A 19,289-nucleotide genomic window follows, 5' to 3' on the forward strand; every position below is an offset into this window, starting at 1 on the left:
TGGGACCACACAAGGGCAAACGAAGGCTTATCGGAATACAATCCTGGAAGAAACAGGAACAGGCACAGGTATAGCTAACTCTTTTGGTAATGAGATTTTGAATAATAAACTTGGTGCTTTGGGATAACTACAAAAACACATAATACAATGGCAAACTGCATGGAATCACATCATGCAAGATGTTTAAAAGCCATGGAAACTCAAGTCAAATGGAAACTGAGAAAATTCTGGAATTGGACTGTTTGGAATAATTTAATGATGGGGCAAAAAAATCACCACATAGGTCTCAGAGCCACTCATCTGTACAGTCCAGGAGCAGTTAGCTATCAAATAACTCTAGGATAGCATCACTAGTTCAGAATTACAGCATATTCAAGGGAACAAAGAGGTATTGCACTATGACTATACCAGAAGGGACAGAGAATGGTTTAAAACAGCATCTAATTAATAGACAAACAGAAACCTGGCATTTATAGATAGCGACTGCAGAAGATAGGTCTTATGTCACTGTATTAATTTTCGGATGCAAGTTCTCTCCAGTCCCAGTATGGATAAACAAAAGTAGATGCCTATTATTCAGGGAGATTTGCATGCCTGTTATTGATTTGGACCAATGCAAGCAACGGCCCATAGGCTGGGTTGTTCCTCAAGACTTAAAGTAATTAAAACTACATTAAGCACTGGAAGTTCAATCTGTACCCTTCAAAGAGTGCCTCATAATAATATACTAGAAATGACCATGGCTGTCTCTGTGTTTTGCATCTGGGAAATACTATTTGGGGAGATGGAACCATTACTGCAGGGCTACATTATGTCCGTGTGATGTTAATTACTGAACAACAGGAACTCGGGAGAAATTCATTGGGCTTATAAGAAAAAAATCTTTTCTTTCTTTTTATTTTTTTAACGTCTTTATTGGAGTATAATTGCTTTACAATGGTGTGTTAGTTTCTGCTTTATAACAAAGTGAATCAGCTATACATATACATATATCCCCATATCTCTTCCCTCTTGTGTCTCCCTCCCTCCCACCCTCCCTATCCCACCCCTCTAGGTGGTCACAAAGCACCGAGCTGAAATTAGAACACTCCATAACACCATACACAAGAATAAACTCAAAATGGATTAAAGACCTAAATGTAAGGCCAGACACTATAAAACTCTTAGAGGAAAACATAGGCAGAGCCCTCTATGACATAAATCACAGCAAGATCCTTTCTGACCCACCTCCTAGAGAAACGGAAATAAAAACAAAAATAAACAAATGGGACCTAATGAAACTTCAAAGCTTTTACATAGCAAAGGAAACCATAACCAAGACGAAAAGACAACCCTCAGAATGGAAGAAAGTATTTGCAAATGAAGCCACTGACAAACGATTAATCTCCAAAATTTACAATCAGCTCATGCAGCTCAATATCAAAAAAACAAACAACCCAATCCAAAAATGGGCAGAAGACCTAAATAAACATTTCTCCAAAGAAGATATACAGATTGCCAACAAACACATGAAAGAATGCTCAACATCACTAATCATTAGAGAAATACAAATCAAAATTACAATGAGGTATCACCTCACACCAGTCAGAATGGCCATCATCAAAAAATCTACAAACAATAAATGCTGGAGAAAAGGGAACCCTCTTGCACTGTTGGTGGGAATGTAAATTGATACAGCCACTATGGAGAACAGCATGGAGGTTCCTTAGAAAACTAAAAATAGAACTACCATATGACCCAGCAACCCCACTACTGGGCGTATACCCTGAGAAAACCATAATTCAAAAGGACACATGTACCCCAATGTTCATTGCAGCACTATTTACAATAGCCAGGACATGGAAGCAACCTAAGCGTCCATAGACAGATGAATGGATAAAGAAGATGTGGCACATATATACAGTGGAGTATTACTCCGCCATAAAAGGAAACAAAATTGAGTTATTTGTAGTGAGGTGGATGGACCTAGAGTCTGTCATACAGAGTGAAGTAAGTCAGAAAGAAAAACAAATACCGTATGCTACACAGTATATATGGAATCTAAAAACAAATGGTTCTGGAGAACCTAGGGGCAGGACAGGAACAAAGACGCAGATGTAGAGAATGGACTTGAGGACACGGGGAGTGGGAAGGGTAAGCTGGGACGAAGTGAGAGAGTGTCATGGACATATATACACTACCAAATGTAAAACCGATAGCTAGTGGGAAGCAGCCACAAAAAAATCTTAATTAGGGACTTCCCTGGTGGTCCAGTGATTAATACTTCACCTTCCAATGCAGGGGGTGCAGGTTGGATACCTGGTCAGGGAGCTAAGATGCCACATGCCTCCCAGCCAAAAAACCAAAACATAAAACAGAAGCAATATTGTAACAAATTCAATAAAGACTTTAAAAATGGCCCACATCAAAAAACAAACAAAAATTAATTATCAGGCCCCCAGAGAGCTACTCCTTGGCCTTGGACTGGGTAAGATTTCATAAGGAACTACAAAATAATACTTAAATAATTAATCATTTGAAAGAGCAAGGAATAAAGATAATACAACAGTTTGTAAAAGTAACATATGAGGAACAGAGAGCTTTTGCACATTGCTAATCAAGAATGTGCTTTAACTACTGGTAAGACATATTTAAAGGCTTTTTTCCCCAACGCATATATTGCACTGACTTTTAAAATTCACCCTATGGTAATTTTCCTAATTGCTGTGCTTAGCTATTGTGTGGACTTACTAGATATTTAGGTGGCAGCAAACTGCCCACAGAAAGGTAGAAAATGCAGTGAGATAATTAGAAAAGTGTGGTGTTATTATAAAAGGAAAGTTGTAAGGATAAAAAAAAATGGAATTTTCCCTGTTGCCAAAAGAGGAGATTCCCCCCCCTCACCGCTTCCCTTTTCTTAGAGTATTTCCTTGAGAAACCTGGTATTTGTAAATCCTCCCTCTGCCCCTTTTATATGTATGTAAATCTTTTAAAAGGTTAAATAAGCCTTTTGTCAGCATTATAACCGAGGAATGTTTTTCTTAAGGGTCTGGGAGACACCTCATTGACATGTAGATAACAAGGAAGAAAGATAGCACCCTATCTCCCTGTCACCCTGGGAGCTTAGCCTAGGCACCTGGCTCTAAGCTGGAACTACCTGCTTGTCATAGAGACAGGAGCAGTTTGATTTTGCCTTTAGATAAAGGCAATTAACTAGCACAGATGGCCACTCCCATTACCAGGTGAACTTAGGATGAACTATGAAAGAATGTAGACTGAATTGTCCTGTCAAGTCCTCTTGCATGAGGACTTGATAAGTTATCGTTTATCTTGAAAACAAGCAGGTAATGGACTCTATCTGCTCTGTCCCAGAAAAGGGTGAGATTTCTTTCTGTCTTTGCAATCTCTTTAGCTAATTGCTTGTGATGCGCACTGTGGTCTGCTTTGATGCTTATTCAATAACAAAACAATTTTCTTTCTATTTTATATTTGTATATTTATATTTCCTGGGTTGCTATGAGATTTAATTTTTTTTCCCTAACATGCAACCACGCTGACTCTGGCTACTGATTTTTCTGTGGCAAATAAAGTCTCCCATCACTGACTCAGGAGTCTCATGGCCTCTGTCAACATACTTGAAACTGTGGCAAGCCAACTTCTTAGCTTACTAGTAGGGTAAAATCTCAGCCCCTACACAGTTCTTGACACCAAGGACCACGACCAATCTGCATTCACATGGCAAGGCCTTCCATATACGTTGGCAGTACTCTCCCAGAAGTAATGAGAGTACCTTGGCGTTTCACACCAGTGAGTGGGTCAGGCTTTGGCGAGACTGCCTCTACCCTCTGCTGTCCAAACTTTTCACTATATAGATGAAGTCTTCTTGGTTAGCCAGTCGGAAGCCTTAATTTCAATGGCTCCGCCCATAGTATTATTACGCCTTTGCCATCAGAGGTCGCTGGTAAACCCTGACAAAATTCGACTAAAGTGTCTGGGACCTCTGGGTGGATGGACGATGCTCTATCCCTCTTGCAATCAAAGAAAAACTTCTATCTCTTTGAACCCTATGCCAAAAAGGAAGCCCAACATCACACTGGGCTCTTTGGGAATGGGAGACAATATGTGCCTCACCTGGACATTCTATTTGATCCTTTATATTGGCTAAACCACAATGTCTTTTGAGTGAGGCCCAAACCAACGGTCAGTGTAGGATGCTGTCCGGCACGCTGTGGCACATTCTCTGCTCTCTGCCTTCAGGGTCCCCAAAGCCTAAATGACCCTGTTGAGCTACCAGTCCGTGTAACTGATGGTGTTGCCTACTGGGGCTGCTAGCAACGGGGGGCAGCCTCTGTTTGGAAAAGCCCCCTAGGTTACAGGCTTTGTCGTCTTCCTTACACACCTACTAGCTATACCCCTTATGAAAAGCAGCTATTAGCTTACTACTGGGCCCTTGTCGAAACTGAACACCTAACTCATGGAGGCCTTGCAAACCCTCCAGCTTGATACTCCCCTTTGGGGGTAGGTCAATTAAGACTCGATGACTAACAAGGTGGGAAGGGCCCAAAAGCCTCGTTTGTCAAAAGGAAAGAATATATTCAAGAGCACAGCTGGCCTGGCTTCACATGAAAATGGGACAGATTTTCCCTTTGGGAGAAAATCTGTTTCCCATTCTGCCAACCGTGGAGCAAGGCTGCTGGGCTTCATGGGGCACTCGATTCATAGAAGATCCCTCAAATGCCTAGACCTGATCCGCTAATGAGTGGTCTAAGCTGGAATCTAATGGTTTCTACCAGGCTCTGTGGCTGTTCAACCTTAGTAGAACTGAGAATGGATGTGAGCACTCCCCTCAGCAGGCAGAACTCAAGCCTATGCTTGTAACTCTGGCCAATATTCCCTTTGATATCTATTGACTCTTAAGCTATTGCCAATGTCCAGCTGTTCAGTCTCCCACTTGGAAGACTACAGGCTGGGAGACTGGGCAGCCTTCTTTGGTATCGTGGGCCATGGAAACAAAACAAGGCTACTAATTGAACGGTCTGGGTCACCCACGTAGGTGCCCATGGTAAGGGTTCAGTCTCCGATGATACTGACAGGAATCACACTGCTGATGGAGCCTTCAGGGCCTATATTACTGCTATTGCTTTTCTGCATCCATCATCACATGGACATGGCAACACAACCATCATCACAGACTGGACGCAAATTGCAAGACTATAGCTTTCTGACGCAGAAGCTACCATTGCCTGCCAAAACATGACTCCTTCTAAAAGATGACCCATTGGGATGAGGAAGGACACACTGCATGAATTGTGGGCCCGCCTGCTCCTGGCATACTGCATCACACCTCAAGAGCCTGCTCTCAGGGATGTCACCACTGTTGCACCATTGCTGACATTTTTTCAGGTTGAAGTGTTACACTCTGCTCAGCTGACTCCAGCCACACCGCTGTGGCCCTTAGAAGTCATCTGTGTCAAGTTTTCGGCATCCTGGACTATTTATCTGCAGCCTGAAAACGGTACACCTTTTACTGCAAAACCATGTAATGACAGGCAGGTATCTGATGGACTTCCACACTCCCCAACCATCCACCAGCATCTGGTATTGTTGAGTGTTGGAATGGCCTCCTCAGAAATGGACTCAAAAGGATTTCAGACTCTATCACCCTTGCCTCCTTCTGGTCCACAACCCTAGTAAAGCAGTTGGGTCAACGAATATGGCTCTTCCCAGAAAGTAATCAGTTCCTTTCAGCTGCTCCCTGGGTAATTAGTGATCAGGGGTTATATGGACATATCTTGACAATCTGGGATCCTCCATTGAACATTCCTGGGTATAATCTTTCTTTCACCTAGCGACCCCAGACCAGCCTGGCTGGTAACCCTCTGCGTGGCAGCCCAGCCAGCAGGGAGGGAGCCTGAGAGACTGAAATTTAATTCTGGTTCAGCTACCTGGATTCTCTGGTTGGATGGACACTGTCCTAGATCACAAGGTTAATTACTACTTGGTTCAGTACATCGCTTACTATGGGCCAAAGTGCACAACATAACAGAGATCTATAAAAATGCCCTTGTCCTTCTTGTACCTGACCCATTCAGATGAAAGGCCTGGGAACTAGTAGAAGATAATTGGGCAGGGGGAGGTGAATTTATAGCTACTAGAATGGGCCATAATGATTTTGTGTCAGTAGAGGATGAGGAACAACACAGAACCTGAAGAGGAAACACCTCAGACCTCAGGAGGTACAGGAAAGGGAAAGGCATTAATGATCTTTGCCTTTCAGAACCACCCCCTGGAGCCTTCCTCACAAAGGAAAATGCCCTGGCACATCTCTCCCAAACTGTTACAAGAGCCTTAAATTTAACTGTCAGGTCTTCCAGTACCTACGACCAGGATGCTATCACCATTCCCCTTAATCTTGCTAAGAAGTCTGTCAGAAACAGCAGGTAGGGTCCCAGCTCCTGCATCTCACACGCAAAACACCTGCCAACACCTCCAAATGTCTCCCTGAACCACTTCCCTTGGTCATCACTCAGCCATTCTGTGGGGCAGAAGAATGCCATGTGGCCGGGGGCATGGACATCTAGGACGCAAGTTTTCAAACAGAACTGAGAACCCCTGACAATGTCGAACTTCACCTGAGCCCTGAAAACAGTGACAGTTAAGAAATCCCTCCTACCTATTTGTATTCCTTTTTGAGAAATGACTTACCACAAACAACCATTCTTCCCACATTACTTAGATAAGTCTGGCTGTCCACTCTTTCCCATGACCCCCATACGACTTGCAAACGACTCCCTTTTTACCTGTGACAAGAACAAATGCAGACCTTTCTCCTTTTGCCTGTATCTGCAGACAAGGCCAGACACAGACCCTCCAACTCCCCATTCTGTCTCATGAATGACTGAGATTAGAAATCTGTCTCCCTTAAATATTTATAAATGATGTGACCGACAAGGGCTTAATTTCTAAAATATACAAACAGCTCATACAACTCAATAACAACAACAACAAAACCCAATCAAAAAAATGGGCAGAAGACCTAAACAGACATTTCTCCAAAGAAGACATACAGATGGCCAATAGGCACATGAAAAGATGCTCAACATTGCTAATTATTAGAGGAATGCAAATAAAAACTACAATGAGGTATCACCTCACACCAGTCAGAATGGCCATCATTAAAAAGATCACAAACAATAAATACTGGAGAGGATGTGGAGAAAAGGGAACCATAAGTATACGCTTGTTTCTCTAACAAGGTCCATCAATATCTATATCGTTCTCCTGAACAAGAATAAGAGAACCACAGGATTCTTTGTTTTTCCTTTCACTCACTCTCCAACTATCTGTGTGTATAATTGTCATTTTAGTTCCATTTTGTAATGATATACATTCACATACATTTGCATTGTATTTTTTCATTTAGATAACAGAAACAAGCACTGATGTCAAAAATATACTTGAAGAAAACTTTATCACACTAATGGAAAATGCAAAGATTACTTGAAAAAAATACAAACATACTCTGTACTTTAGTAGTAAATCTGAATTATCATAAAGAGACGAATGGTCGTATCTTAAAATACAAGTTTAATGCAAACTCACTGACAATGACAAGAGGATTATTTTTAAATTCGGTAAGCTGATTATAAATTGTGTACGGAAAATAAAACAGTCAAGAAAACAGTAAATTTCTCAAAAAGAAGAGTAATCAGAGACTTAGCCCTCCTATGTATTAGAATAAACTATAAATACAGAGGAATTAGAATCATAAAGACTACGACTATTAGATCAACAGAAGAGAATAAGGTACATAAATATACCCAGAGTTATGTATTAGAATATAAATATAAATATATATATATATATCCTAATGTAGTGCTGCATATTAGTGGGGAAAATATAGGTTATTCAATAACTGGTAATGGGACAAATGTGTAGGCATCTTGAAGAAAATGAAGATTGATCCCTAGCTAAGGCTTTACAACAACAACCAAAAATCCAGATAGTCACAGAAGTAAAAGCAAAACTAAAAACATGAAAGTACCAATACTAAAAAGAAAATGCAGGAATTTATTTTTAAATATAGCTGAGCAATGGGGAAGGCCTTCTACTTATGACACAAAGCTTGGAGGACATAAAAGATTGATAAGCACAATTATGTGAAATGCACGGAGAAAAAGTCAATATTTTCCTTTAAAAGACAACTGAGAAGTTGAGGGAAAATATTTGGGACCCAGAGACAGACCCAGACAAAGAGCTACTGTCATTAATACGTAAATAGCAAAAACCTAATAGAAAAATGGGCAAAGGAAATTTAAAATCAGCTCAGGAAAAATAATATAAATGGATCTTTAAACACAATTACATATATTCGACCTTAGTCATAACATGAGAAATGCAAATTAGATCTGTACTAATATACCATGTTTTAACTTATTATATGGGCCAAAAAGAAAAATATGACAAGACACTCTTCTGTCTTGGGTACGGTGAAAACAGGCATTCTTATACAACTGGTACAACTCACAAAGAAGGTCATTTTGCTATATCAATCAAAAATAAAAATGCATATATATCATTTGTCCTGAGAATTCCATTTGCAGAAATTTCTCTTTAAACATATTTCCTCTTGTGTCAACTGAAATATGTATAAGGATGAAATAAGGATTTTCATTGCAGCATTGTCTGTAATAGCAAAAGACTGGGAGCATCTTAAATGTCTATCAATGGGGGGCTGGTTATATTGTGATATATCCATATAATTGAATAAGATTCAGCCTTTAAAAAGAATGAGGCAACTCATTACATCTACTGACATTTAATGATCACCAAGATTTATTGTTAAATGAGAAAAGTGTTGGAAGTTTAAAAATGGCTATAGCAGAGTGTGTGTGTCTGTGTGTGTATGTATGTATGTTTTTGTAGCTGTCTTTGGAAAGGGTTTATGGGAGACTGCGGTCAAAATTGGAGGGTAGATATTCTTTTCCTTTTCAAAAGATTTTTATAAAATATAATACTCATTCAAAAAATACATGAAACATAAATATTTGGCTTAACTAATTATTCAAGGCAAATACCTACGTAATTCCCACTCTGGTCTGGAAACAGAACATTGCCACCTCTTTGCCCAGAAGCCTTCCTCATGCCTCTTTCCCTCCTTCCACCCAGCCTCCCCATCAATCATGGAAACCACTATCCTGCCTCTGATAGTAAGCACTTGCTTTTGAGTTTCACCACCTAACCATACATCCCTGTACAATATGGTTTTGTTCTGCTTTAATTTACATAAATTAAAACAATACAAATTATTTTGTGTCTGGATTCTTTCACTCAATATTATGTTCAATTTTTGTATCCATTCTACTATTGATGGACATTTAAGTTATTTCCAGTTTCTTGCTGTTACAAGTAATGCTACAGGGAGCATTTAAATGTGTGTCCCGGTACATTAGCCAAGGATTTCTCTTGGGTATTTTCCTAGAAGTGTTTCCTCATATGGTCTATGTATGCTTTGATAAAGAAGGCTAAAATGTTTTCCAAAGAGATTGTGCCAATTTACACTCCCACCAGCAGCATATGAATTGCTGATATGAGCTAACATAGCAGCAGCTATATGTGCTGAAATGAGTATATGAACTACTGATATGACCCCCTATCCTTGCTAACACTTGTCATTGTTAGACTTCTTAATTTTAGCCATTCTGGTGGGAGTGTAGTGGTATTACATTGTGGTTTAACTTCTGCATTTCCCTGATGACTAAAGAGATTGAGTACCATCTCAGGTGTTATTAGTCATCTGGATTTCTTCCTTTGTTATACACCTATTCAAATAAGGCCTCTGACTACTGGGTAGTCTGCTTTTTCTTATTGTTTTGTTGTTCTTTATACATCCTGGATATAAGTCCTCTGTTGTCTGTTTCTTTTTCCACTCTGTGTCTTGTGATTTTCTTCTCAATGGAAGTAATTATCATAAAAGTCAGGAGAGTAGCTATCTTTGGAAGTAGGGGGATTCTGGAATGCTGACTATGGGTATTTTCTAGACCTATACAGTGAAAAATCACTGAACTGTACATGTCTGTTTTGCACACTTCTCTGGATATATGTTATATTTCACAATAAAAACATTTTTAAAAGATAGGCTGAATCTATGACCCACTAACTCCACCCCTATGCATATAGTCAAGAGAAGGGTGGACACATGTACATGACAAGACATGAACAAAAATGTTCATGGCAGCATTGTTTATAATTCATATTCTATCTCACCAAAAGACCTAAAGTTACTAAAAATTGATAAAAATTTGTTTTGTGGGACACCTTTCGTGAACTTAAAAGGAGAAAATAAGAATATGTTCTCAGCTGCTTTTATCTGCATAAAGAAACTCATGCAGAGAAAACTAACTAACTTGGTTATATGTATTAAAGAGAGATGAACAGATAGGAGAAAGATGGGTAAGAGAATTTAGACTATATAGTTTTGTATATTTAAAATTTTTATATATTTTTTAATTTTTTATTTTTGAGCCATGTGTCTATTACTTTTTAAAAATTAGATTAAAAATTATTACTAATATCCTTAGAGTGATAAGATGCTACATCCATAAAACAAAAATAGTATGCTATTATAAGGGAATATCCTGAAAAGAAACAGAGCTATTTAAAATAAAAATTTATGTATGGTTGTCATCATAACAGATGCCATCTTGGGCCTCTGCAGTTCCTCCTGTCCTTCCAGTGACCCTGCCTAGAGCTGTACTGTGTAGTAAGCCTCTTCTCTGTCACCAAGGGCTTTGTAGTTAATAGATATTGTTTCACGATCGTTAGGTCTGGTGGCCTCTACGCTCTGGTAGTCTTTAAACAATAATGAAGGGCTTCCCTGGCGGCGCAGTGGTTGGGAATCTGCCTGCTATTGCAGGGGACAGGGGTTCAAGTCCTGGTCCAGGAAGATCCCACATGCCACAGAGCAACTAAGCCCGTGTGCCACAACTACTGAGCCGGTGCTCTAGAGCCCATGAGCCACAACTACTGAGCCCGCGTGCCACAACTACTGAAGCCTGCACGCCTAGAGCCCACGCTCCGCAACAAGAGAAGCCCATGCACTACAATGAAGAGTAGCCCCCGCTTGCCGCAACTAGAGAAAACCCACATGCAGCAACAAAGACCCAACACAGCCAAAAATAAATAAAAATAAAATAAATTTATAAACAATAATGAAGACCTTCACTGACATATTCCCAGTGCTCATAAGACCAGTTACCCATTCATAAATCTTGACTTAGGAATGCACTTCCTGTTTCCAAGCACATACCCCCATACCCTAGGTTAACTATGAAATTGTCCCAATCGTCCCTCAGCTGTGCGGAATGCAGCTGCAAATACTTCTGGATCATCGCCCCCTTGATCCCACCCTGTGAGTAAGTTACCCTATAACAATAAACTGATCCATTGATTATATGGAGCTGCCTGCCTCATTTTTCAGTCTCAAGATACCTTCCCAGTTTGGTGGGCACTTTTCATTGCCTCCATCCTCCAACAATATAGAACAGCATTAATGAGAGAGACAGAAGAAAACCTGGGAGGTGAAGTTTAAAAAAAAACTAGAAAGGAAAGCAAAAGAAATGGAAATCAGTAGGACAAAGAATTTAAAATATGGAGGATCAACAACTGAACAAGAATAGTTTTTTGAAAAGCAGAGAAAACGTGTGTATGGGTAGAAAATGACTAGACTGGAAACAGACTTGTAAAATTCTACACAAAAATGATTTCCAACCTAGAATTCTATACCCAGCCAAAAAGATAAATTTAGTGTCAGGGTCAAATAAATATATTTCCATGGTATTTATTACTTTTTTTTACTTCTATAAGTTTATTTATACAATTATGTATATTATATAAATACATTTTTGCATGACATTTTCAGACATGCAAAGCTTCATAAAGTTCACCTGTCATGCATCCATTCTCAGGGACATATTGGAGGATGTGCTCCAAAAAATTAGGGGGTAAACCAAGAAAGAGGAAGACACAGGATCCAGGAAACAGGAAGGAAGGACAGGATTCCCAGGAAAGGAAATCTGACACAAGACAGAGGTAAAAAGGATTTCCTGAGGGATGGCGAACAGAACACACCAAGGTCATAGCTGTGTGTGAAGCTGAGAGAGCAACCAAACCAGCCTTCAGTGAATCAGTAAGGTCCAGGAGAGATTTCTTCAAAGAGAAGACATGATACTCAGAGCTGAGATAGCCCCCCCTCCATTACTAGCTGTGTTAACTTGGGCCAGATAGTTTTTCTTTATGCCCCAGTTCCCCCTTCTATAAAGTGGGAATAACAATGGTACCTACTTCTCCAGGTTGTTAGGAAGATGAGTTAGTATATGTAGTGTGTGTGTAACACTGCTGGGCATATAGTAAACATTATATGAGTGTTTATAATTATTGTCACTATGATCATTACCTAATATGTTTGAATATACAGAGTGGAGATTTAAACAACTGGAAAGAATTTGGAGTTGAATTATTGATATGTATATAGTAAAGCAAAGAAATGACTAAACCAGAAAAAAAATAGTTAATTCCAGGCAAAAGGAAAAGTTGTGCAGAAATAGTAATCACAGCATGGACACTACATGACTTAACTATAAACAGTCACAATAATAAGCCCTGACAGTAGATCTAATAAAAACAGTGATAGCTAGAGGCAAATGTGTATATGAGTGGAGGTGCAAGGAAAAGCTGAATCTCTACCTTCCATAGTGGAAAGTCAATAGATAATGCCCAAAACGAAAAAAAAATAAATCCATTAAAAAGATTAAGAATGCTTGCTTCTAGGGAGTTGGAATCTGGGAGAAACAAAGCAGGGAAGAGCCACTGTTTTAAGAAGACTTCAAAAACTACTTGGCACCTTTTGCCACTTATAAATAAAACTAGAAACTAATTTCAAATTACAAAGTGGCAAAAAATATTCACAAAAATATATAAGCAAGATAAAGGGTTATTAACCTTAATATTCAAAAAGAACCTGTAAACATCCATAAGCTAAAATAAATAAATCAGCAATGGACAGGAAAAGGAAATTCACATAAGGGAAATAAATCCAATAAAAATCCCCTGATTATGTTGCCTGGTTAAAAAAAAAGTCATACAAATTCAAATAATGAGATATTATCTTTCATTCTGGATGAATTCCAGTCCCTGGGCACCTCTTCTTCTTCCTTACCTCACAGGAGTTGTCACACCCCCCTGTAGTCAGGGCCAGGGATGGCCCAGGAGCGCACCGGTTGGCTGGCATCTTCCCCCTGGGCCTAAGCACTTGGGCTCTCTTGCTGACAACTCCACTCTTCCCAGGAACCCGAGGCCAGGTGGGCACCTGTGGACTCAACCAGAGCTGCTGGGGCCTGAAGGAAGATCCTGCAGCCTTCACTATGGGGTCTGGCCCAGGGGCTCCACAGAGACTCCAAGAAACCTGGAAAGACAGTGTCCACTTGGTCAGGCATTCAACATTCACCCCACAAGCGCTTCCTGAGGGCACCGAAGTATAGCTCACGACACTGGATACTGTGGAGTAGACAAAGCCACATCAACACCGATTCAAGTTATTCATTACAATGGAATATGAGCAAGACCATGAGATTTAGACTAAAATTAATAAAAGCTTCATTTCTAGCTCTGCCAACCTTTAGCTATATGAATATGAAAATGTTTCTTCAGATTTTTTTCCCAAAACAAATCAAAACTATTTATTTCAAGGGGTTGTGAAAATTAAATGAGATGATGTTTTTAAGGCACTCAGCACCAGACTGGCCCAGGTAAACATTTAATTCATATTAGCAAGTACTGTTATTACAAGGACTCATGTAATATACAGAAGGAGGTACCTCATTTAATTTGCACAACAATCACGTCATCCATGTGTTGCTGTAGTTATTATTATCTCATTTTATGCATACAGAAACAGAGGTTTGTGATGTTAAATCAAACTCAGTCTACCAGGCTTTCAAGTTCACATTCTCAGTGGTACATCACATGGTACCTTTTATGTGGGAGGCTCAAAATAAACATGGTTCTATTTAACAAATGTTGAAAACATGACCGTAATTTGGAATAAAAATGTTAAGTAAAGTTTCTTAAAACAGAAGAGATATGCAATAAGGAAAATACTAGTAGCCTGGGACTAAAATTTTTAATTACCTCAAAAACATCCAGAGGTGAAAAATGTTTCTCCTGTTGAGGGAACTAGGGAGGGGAGGGTGTCTCTGTGTCCAAACTGAGGTACAATTTCATTACGATCAACTAATACAGGCACTACAGATTTAGTCATTCTTGTTGGGAAAGGGTAAATATCACATAAAATGAAGAGGAACTTAATTAGGACAACAAAAGTAAGAAATGAGATGAAGAGGAAACAACAGAGTAAAAGAAATAAGGAGTAAAATAAAATTAAAGGTATGAACAAATTAAATTTTAAACACATAAAGATGATGTTGTGCCAAAGAAAGAGAATATGCTTTCTTTTCTTACACCCATGGAACTTTTACAAAATTCTATCAAATAACCTGGCCACACAAAAAATCTTGTAGATGTCTGAATGTTGGGAATTGACAGACTACATTCTCTGATTATAGTATAAGATGTTCAACGTCATTAGTCCTTAGGGAAATGTAATCAAAACCAAAAATGTTCTGGGACTTCCCTGGTGGTCAAGTGGTTAAGAATCTGTCTTGCTATGCAGGGGACGCCAGTTTGATCCCTGGTCAGGGAACTAAGATCCCACATGCCACAGGGCAACTAAGCCCGTGCGACACAACTAGAGAACCTGACTGCTGCAACTACAGAGCCCACACACTCTGGAGCCCGCGCACTGCAACGAAGAGCCTGCACGCCACAACAAAAGGTCCTGCATGCCGCAACTAAGACCCGACGCAGCCAAAAAATAAATAAATATTTTTAAAAATCAAAAATGTTCTATTCATTAGGAGACTACTTCGTATACACAAAGATGGCAAAAAAAAAAAGATAGTAACAAGTGTTTGTGAGATGTGAATGAAATTGAGCTCATACATTACTGGTAGAATTGTAAAATGGTGCAGCCACTCTGAAAAACAGGTTGGCAGTTCCTCAAAATGCTACCCATAGAGTTGTCATATGACCCTGCAGTTCCACTCCTAGGTATCTACCAAGAGAAATGAAAACCCATGTCCACTCCAAAACTTGTATACAAATATTCACAGCAGTATTATTCATAGTAGCCCAAAAGCAGAAAGCACTTAAATGTCCATCAACTGATGAACAGATAAACAAAATTTGGTGTGTCCATACGATGGAATATTATTTGGCAATAAAAAAAGAACCAATACACGCTATAACATGAATGAACCTTGAAATCATGATCTTACGTGAAAGAAGCCAGTCACAAAGACCACATATTTTATGATTCCATTTATATGAAATGTCCAGAACAGGCAAATATATAGAGACAGAAAACTGATTAGAAGTTGCCTAGGGCTGGGGGTGGGGGGTGGCATGAATAGTGAATATCTGCTAATGTGTGCAAGGTTTCTTTCTGGGGTGTTGAAAATATTCTAAAATTAGATTGTGGTGATGACTGAACAACTCTGTGAATGTACTAAAAACCACTGAATTGTATACTTTAAATGGGTGAATTTTAAGGTATCGAATATATATAAATAAGTCTGTTTTATATATCTAAATAAATAAATCTGTTTTAAGAGAAAAGAAACAGGCTTCCCTGGTGGCGCAGTGGTTGAGAGTCCGCCTGCCGATGCAGGGGACACGGGTTCGTGCCCCGGTCCGGGAAGATCCCACATGCCGCAGAGCGGCTTGGGCCCGTGAGCCATGGCCGCTGAGCCTGTGCGTCCGGAGCCTGTGCTCCGCAACGGGAGAGGCCACAACAGTGAGAGGCCCGCGTACCGCAAAAAAAAAAAGAAACACTTTGCTAAAAAACCCAGGATCAAAGTCGGAAATCAATACAGAAGCTAAACAATTTTTACCAGAAGTCATGGAACACGCTAAAGTTGTATACAGAGTGAAATTTATAGATTTAAATGGCTTTATTTTTAATTAAAAATAAATATAACAGGTGCAGATGGTATCACCTGGAGCTTGAGCAGCTGCACGAGGGTATCAAAGACAATGGCCAAGAACAAACTAAGAGGGCAGAAGTCCAGGAATGTATTCCATAGAGCCAGCCAAAAAACTTTAAGGTTAAAAAATACAGCAAAACCGGGCTTCCCTGGTGGCGCAGTGGTTGAGAGTCCGCCTGCCGATGCATGGGACACGGGTTCGTGCCCCGGTCCGGGAAGATCCCACATGCCGCGGAGCGGCTGGGCCCGTGAGCCATGGCCGCTGAGCCTGTGCGTCCGGAGCCTGTGCTCCGCAACGGGAGAGGCCACAGCAGGGAGAGGCCCGCGTACCGCAAAAAAAAAAAAAAAAAAAAACAAAACAGCAAAAACCAGTTACCACTGATCTTAAGAAGATAAACACTGTGAATGATGAAAAAGTTAATAGAGTGGAAACAGCTTCTGGAGATATACAAAAGGAACCTGCACATTTCTTAAAAGGCCTTTCTCTTGAACCTCTGCAGAAACAGCGGACTCCTCAGCAGTGTCATAAAAATGAACCAGTTAATGGTGAGGAAGCAACAATATTAATGGCTCAGCTGTAATACACTGGTGATGTATCAAACTGCCCCCAAAGACCAACAAAGTAAATGTTTTATACAATAAATAAATAAATACAAAGAAGAGCTAAGTATTCAATCTAAAACGTCAGAAGTAGAAAAAAACCAAAATGAAGCAACCCCCCAAAAGGAAAATAGTAACTAATAAAAACCTTAAATAAGTCAAATAAATATAACAATGGGAGTTTAAAGAAAACAAAGAGCTGGTCCTTTAAAATGATGGATGTCACAGATAACCCCCTAGCAAATGAGATAAAGAAGAGTTTAAAAACATACACACACACACACACACACACACACACACACACAGAGAAAGAGAGAGCGAGAGCGAGAGAGAGCGAGAGAGCGAGAGAGCGAGAGAGCGAGAGCGAGAGCGAGAGCGAGAGCGAGAGCGAGAGTGAGAGAGAGCGAGAGCGAGAGAGAGAGAGAGAGAGAGAGAGAGAGGCAGAATGAGAATCTTTCCCAGATCAGGCAGCGTTTCAAAGTAGTTATTGCGGGATATTATGCATAACTGTATAGCAACATATTTTAATATTGATGTGAAGCAGATGCTTCCCTAGCAAAATGTAAATTAACAAAGTTAATACAGGAAAATACAGGTAGAAGAGAATAATGAATGTAGAAGAGACCAGGGAAAAAAATGACATAACAGCAAATGCAACCGGAAAGACTCTGAAAGGTAAAAAGGAAAGGCAGACAGTCCACAGACCTCAGGGCCTAAGGAACAACACAGCGGTGAGTTCCGTGGGTTTCATTTTCCCTCCCATATATCACAAACAGGGCACTAGAAAAGCTTATAACTCAGAACCATCAATAGCTACAGACAAAAAAAGCTCTAAGAAAAGCCTGCTCCCCTTAATCAAAGGACCAAGGAAAGGGTGTCCTAACTGAACATACCCATCCTACTGCAGCCAAACACTAATAGAATACACATTCTCTTCAAGCACCTGTGCTACATTCTCCAGGGTCATAAAGCAAACCTTAATAAATTGAAATCATACAGCATATGTTCCCTGATTATAATAGCATCAAACTAGAAATCAATAACAGAAAGGTAACAGGAAAGTCTCCAAACATTTGGAAATTAAACAACACATTTCTATATAATCCATGGATCAAAGAGGAAGTCTCAAGGGAAATTAAAAAGTAATGAATGAAAATCAAAATACAACATATCAAAATTTGCGGGACGCAGATAAAGCAGTGTGGAGAGGGAAATTTATAATGCTAAATGTTTATATTAGAAAAGAATTAAGGTATTAAATCAGTAAGGTAAGCTCCCACCATAAGATACCAGAAAAAGAAGAGCAAAGAAAACCCAAAGCAAATAGAAAGAAAGAAGTAATAGATATAAGAGCAGAAATCAATAAAATTGAAAACAAAAACAATAGAGAAAAATCAATGAAAACAAAAGCTGGTTCTTTGAAAAGACCGATAAAATTGGTAATCCCCTAGCAAGACTGACAAAGATAAAAAGAGATAAGACACAAATTACCAATATCAGAAATGAAACAGGAGATATAACTATAGATCCTGCAGCCATTAAAAGAAAAGTAAGGGAATACCACACACCACTTTATGCACATAAATTCAACAACTTGGATGAAATAGTCCAATTCTTCACAAAACAGAGACTCCCACAACTTACCCACTATTAAATATGAAGATACTCTGAAAAGATATTAAATAGATAACCCGAATAGTCATTTGACTACTACAGAAATTGAAGCCATAATCAAAAGCTTCCAAAAGGAAATTTCCAGGCCCAGATGGTTTCACTGGAGAATTCTATCAAACATTTAAAGAAAAATAACATAATTCTACACAATCTCTTCCAGAAAATAGAAGAGAACACTTTCTAACTCATTTATTGAGATCAGTATTACCCTAATACTAAAACCAGAAAAAGAAAGTACAAAAAAAGAAAACTATAGACCAACATCTCTCACGAACTTAGACACAAAAATCCTCAAAAAAAAAGCATTAACCAATCAATTCCTGCAATATAAAAAAAGAATTATACACCACAACCAAGTGAGGCTTATTCCAGGAATGTAAAGCTGATTCAATATTCAAAAATCAATAAGGGCATTCCCCCATGTTAACAAGCCAAAGAAGAAAAACCATATAAATTCACACAATATTGACAAAATTCAACACACATTCATGATAAAAGACACATAGATAGACACATAAATAAATGGAACATAATAGAGAACCTAGAAATAGCCACACAAAAGTATGGCAAATTTATTTTTGACACAGGTACAGAACGAGTCCGTGGAGGAACTACCGTCTTTTTAACAAACGGTGCTTGAGTAATTGGACAGCAAAATAAATGCACCTTGATCTAAGTCTCACACTTTATACAAAACTTAACTCAAAATGTATCATGGACAGCAGGAAGGAGAAATGAACAAATCATCATCACAGTGAAGACTTAATCTCTCCTTTCTCTGTAATAGAACTAGCAGGGAAAAAAAAGTACAAATTTTGTACAACACAATTGACGACTAAACAATTAAATATTATTTTCGAATTATACATGGAACATTTATAAAACAATTCACCAAGGACTAGGCCATGACTCCCCTCATATTTCAAGGAATGAGCT

The 19,289-nt window shown here is 39.2% G+C and overlaps 1 protein-coding gene and 1 pseudogene across 1 annotated transcript in view; one reads left to right on the forward strand and one right to left on the reverse strand.

The window, feature by feature from the left end:
• ZNF81 (zinc finger protein 81) overlaps positions 1 to 13,542 on the reverse strand; it is a 59,357-nt gene extending 45,815 nt beyond the window's left edge. The window contains exon 1 of the mRNA XM_022563830.2: positions 13,196 to 13,542. Within this exon, the coding sequence (XP_022419538.1) occupies positions 13,196 to 13,267 (72 nt within the window). The 5' untranslated portion in view covers positions 13,268 to 13,542. The remainder of the gene's footprint in view (positions 1 to 13,195) is intronic.
• A 2,306-nt stretch (positions 13,543 to 15,848) lies between these two features.
• LOC111169532 (ribosomal biogenesis factor-like) lies at positions 15,849 to 16,927 on the forward strand (annotated as a pseudogene).
• Positions 16,928 to 19,289: the final 2,362 nt, after the last annotated feature.

This window comes from Delphinapterus leucas, chromosome X, assembly GCF_059928025.1.
Source record: "Delphinapterus leucas isolate spDelLeu-1000000601 "Yukka" chromosome X, BTC_Dleu_Yukka2, whole genome shotgun sequence".
Classification (NCBI taxonomy): Eukaryota; Metazoa; Chordata; class Mammalia; order Artiodactyla; family Monodontidae; genus Delphinapterus; species Delphinapterus leucas.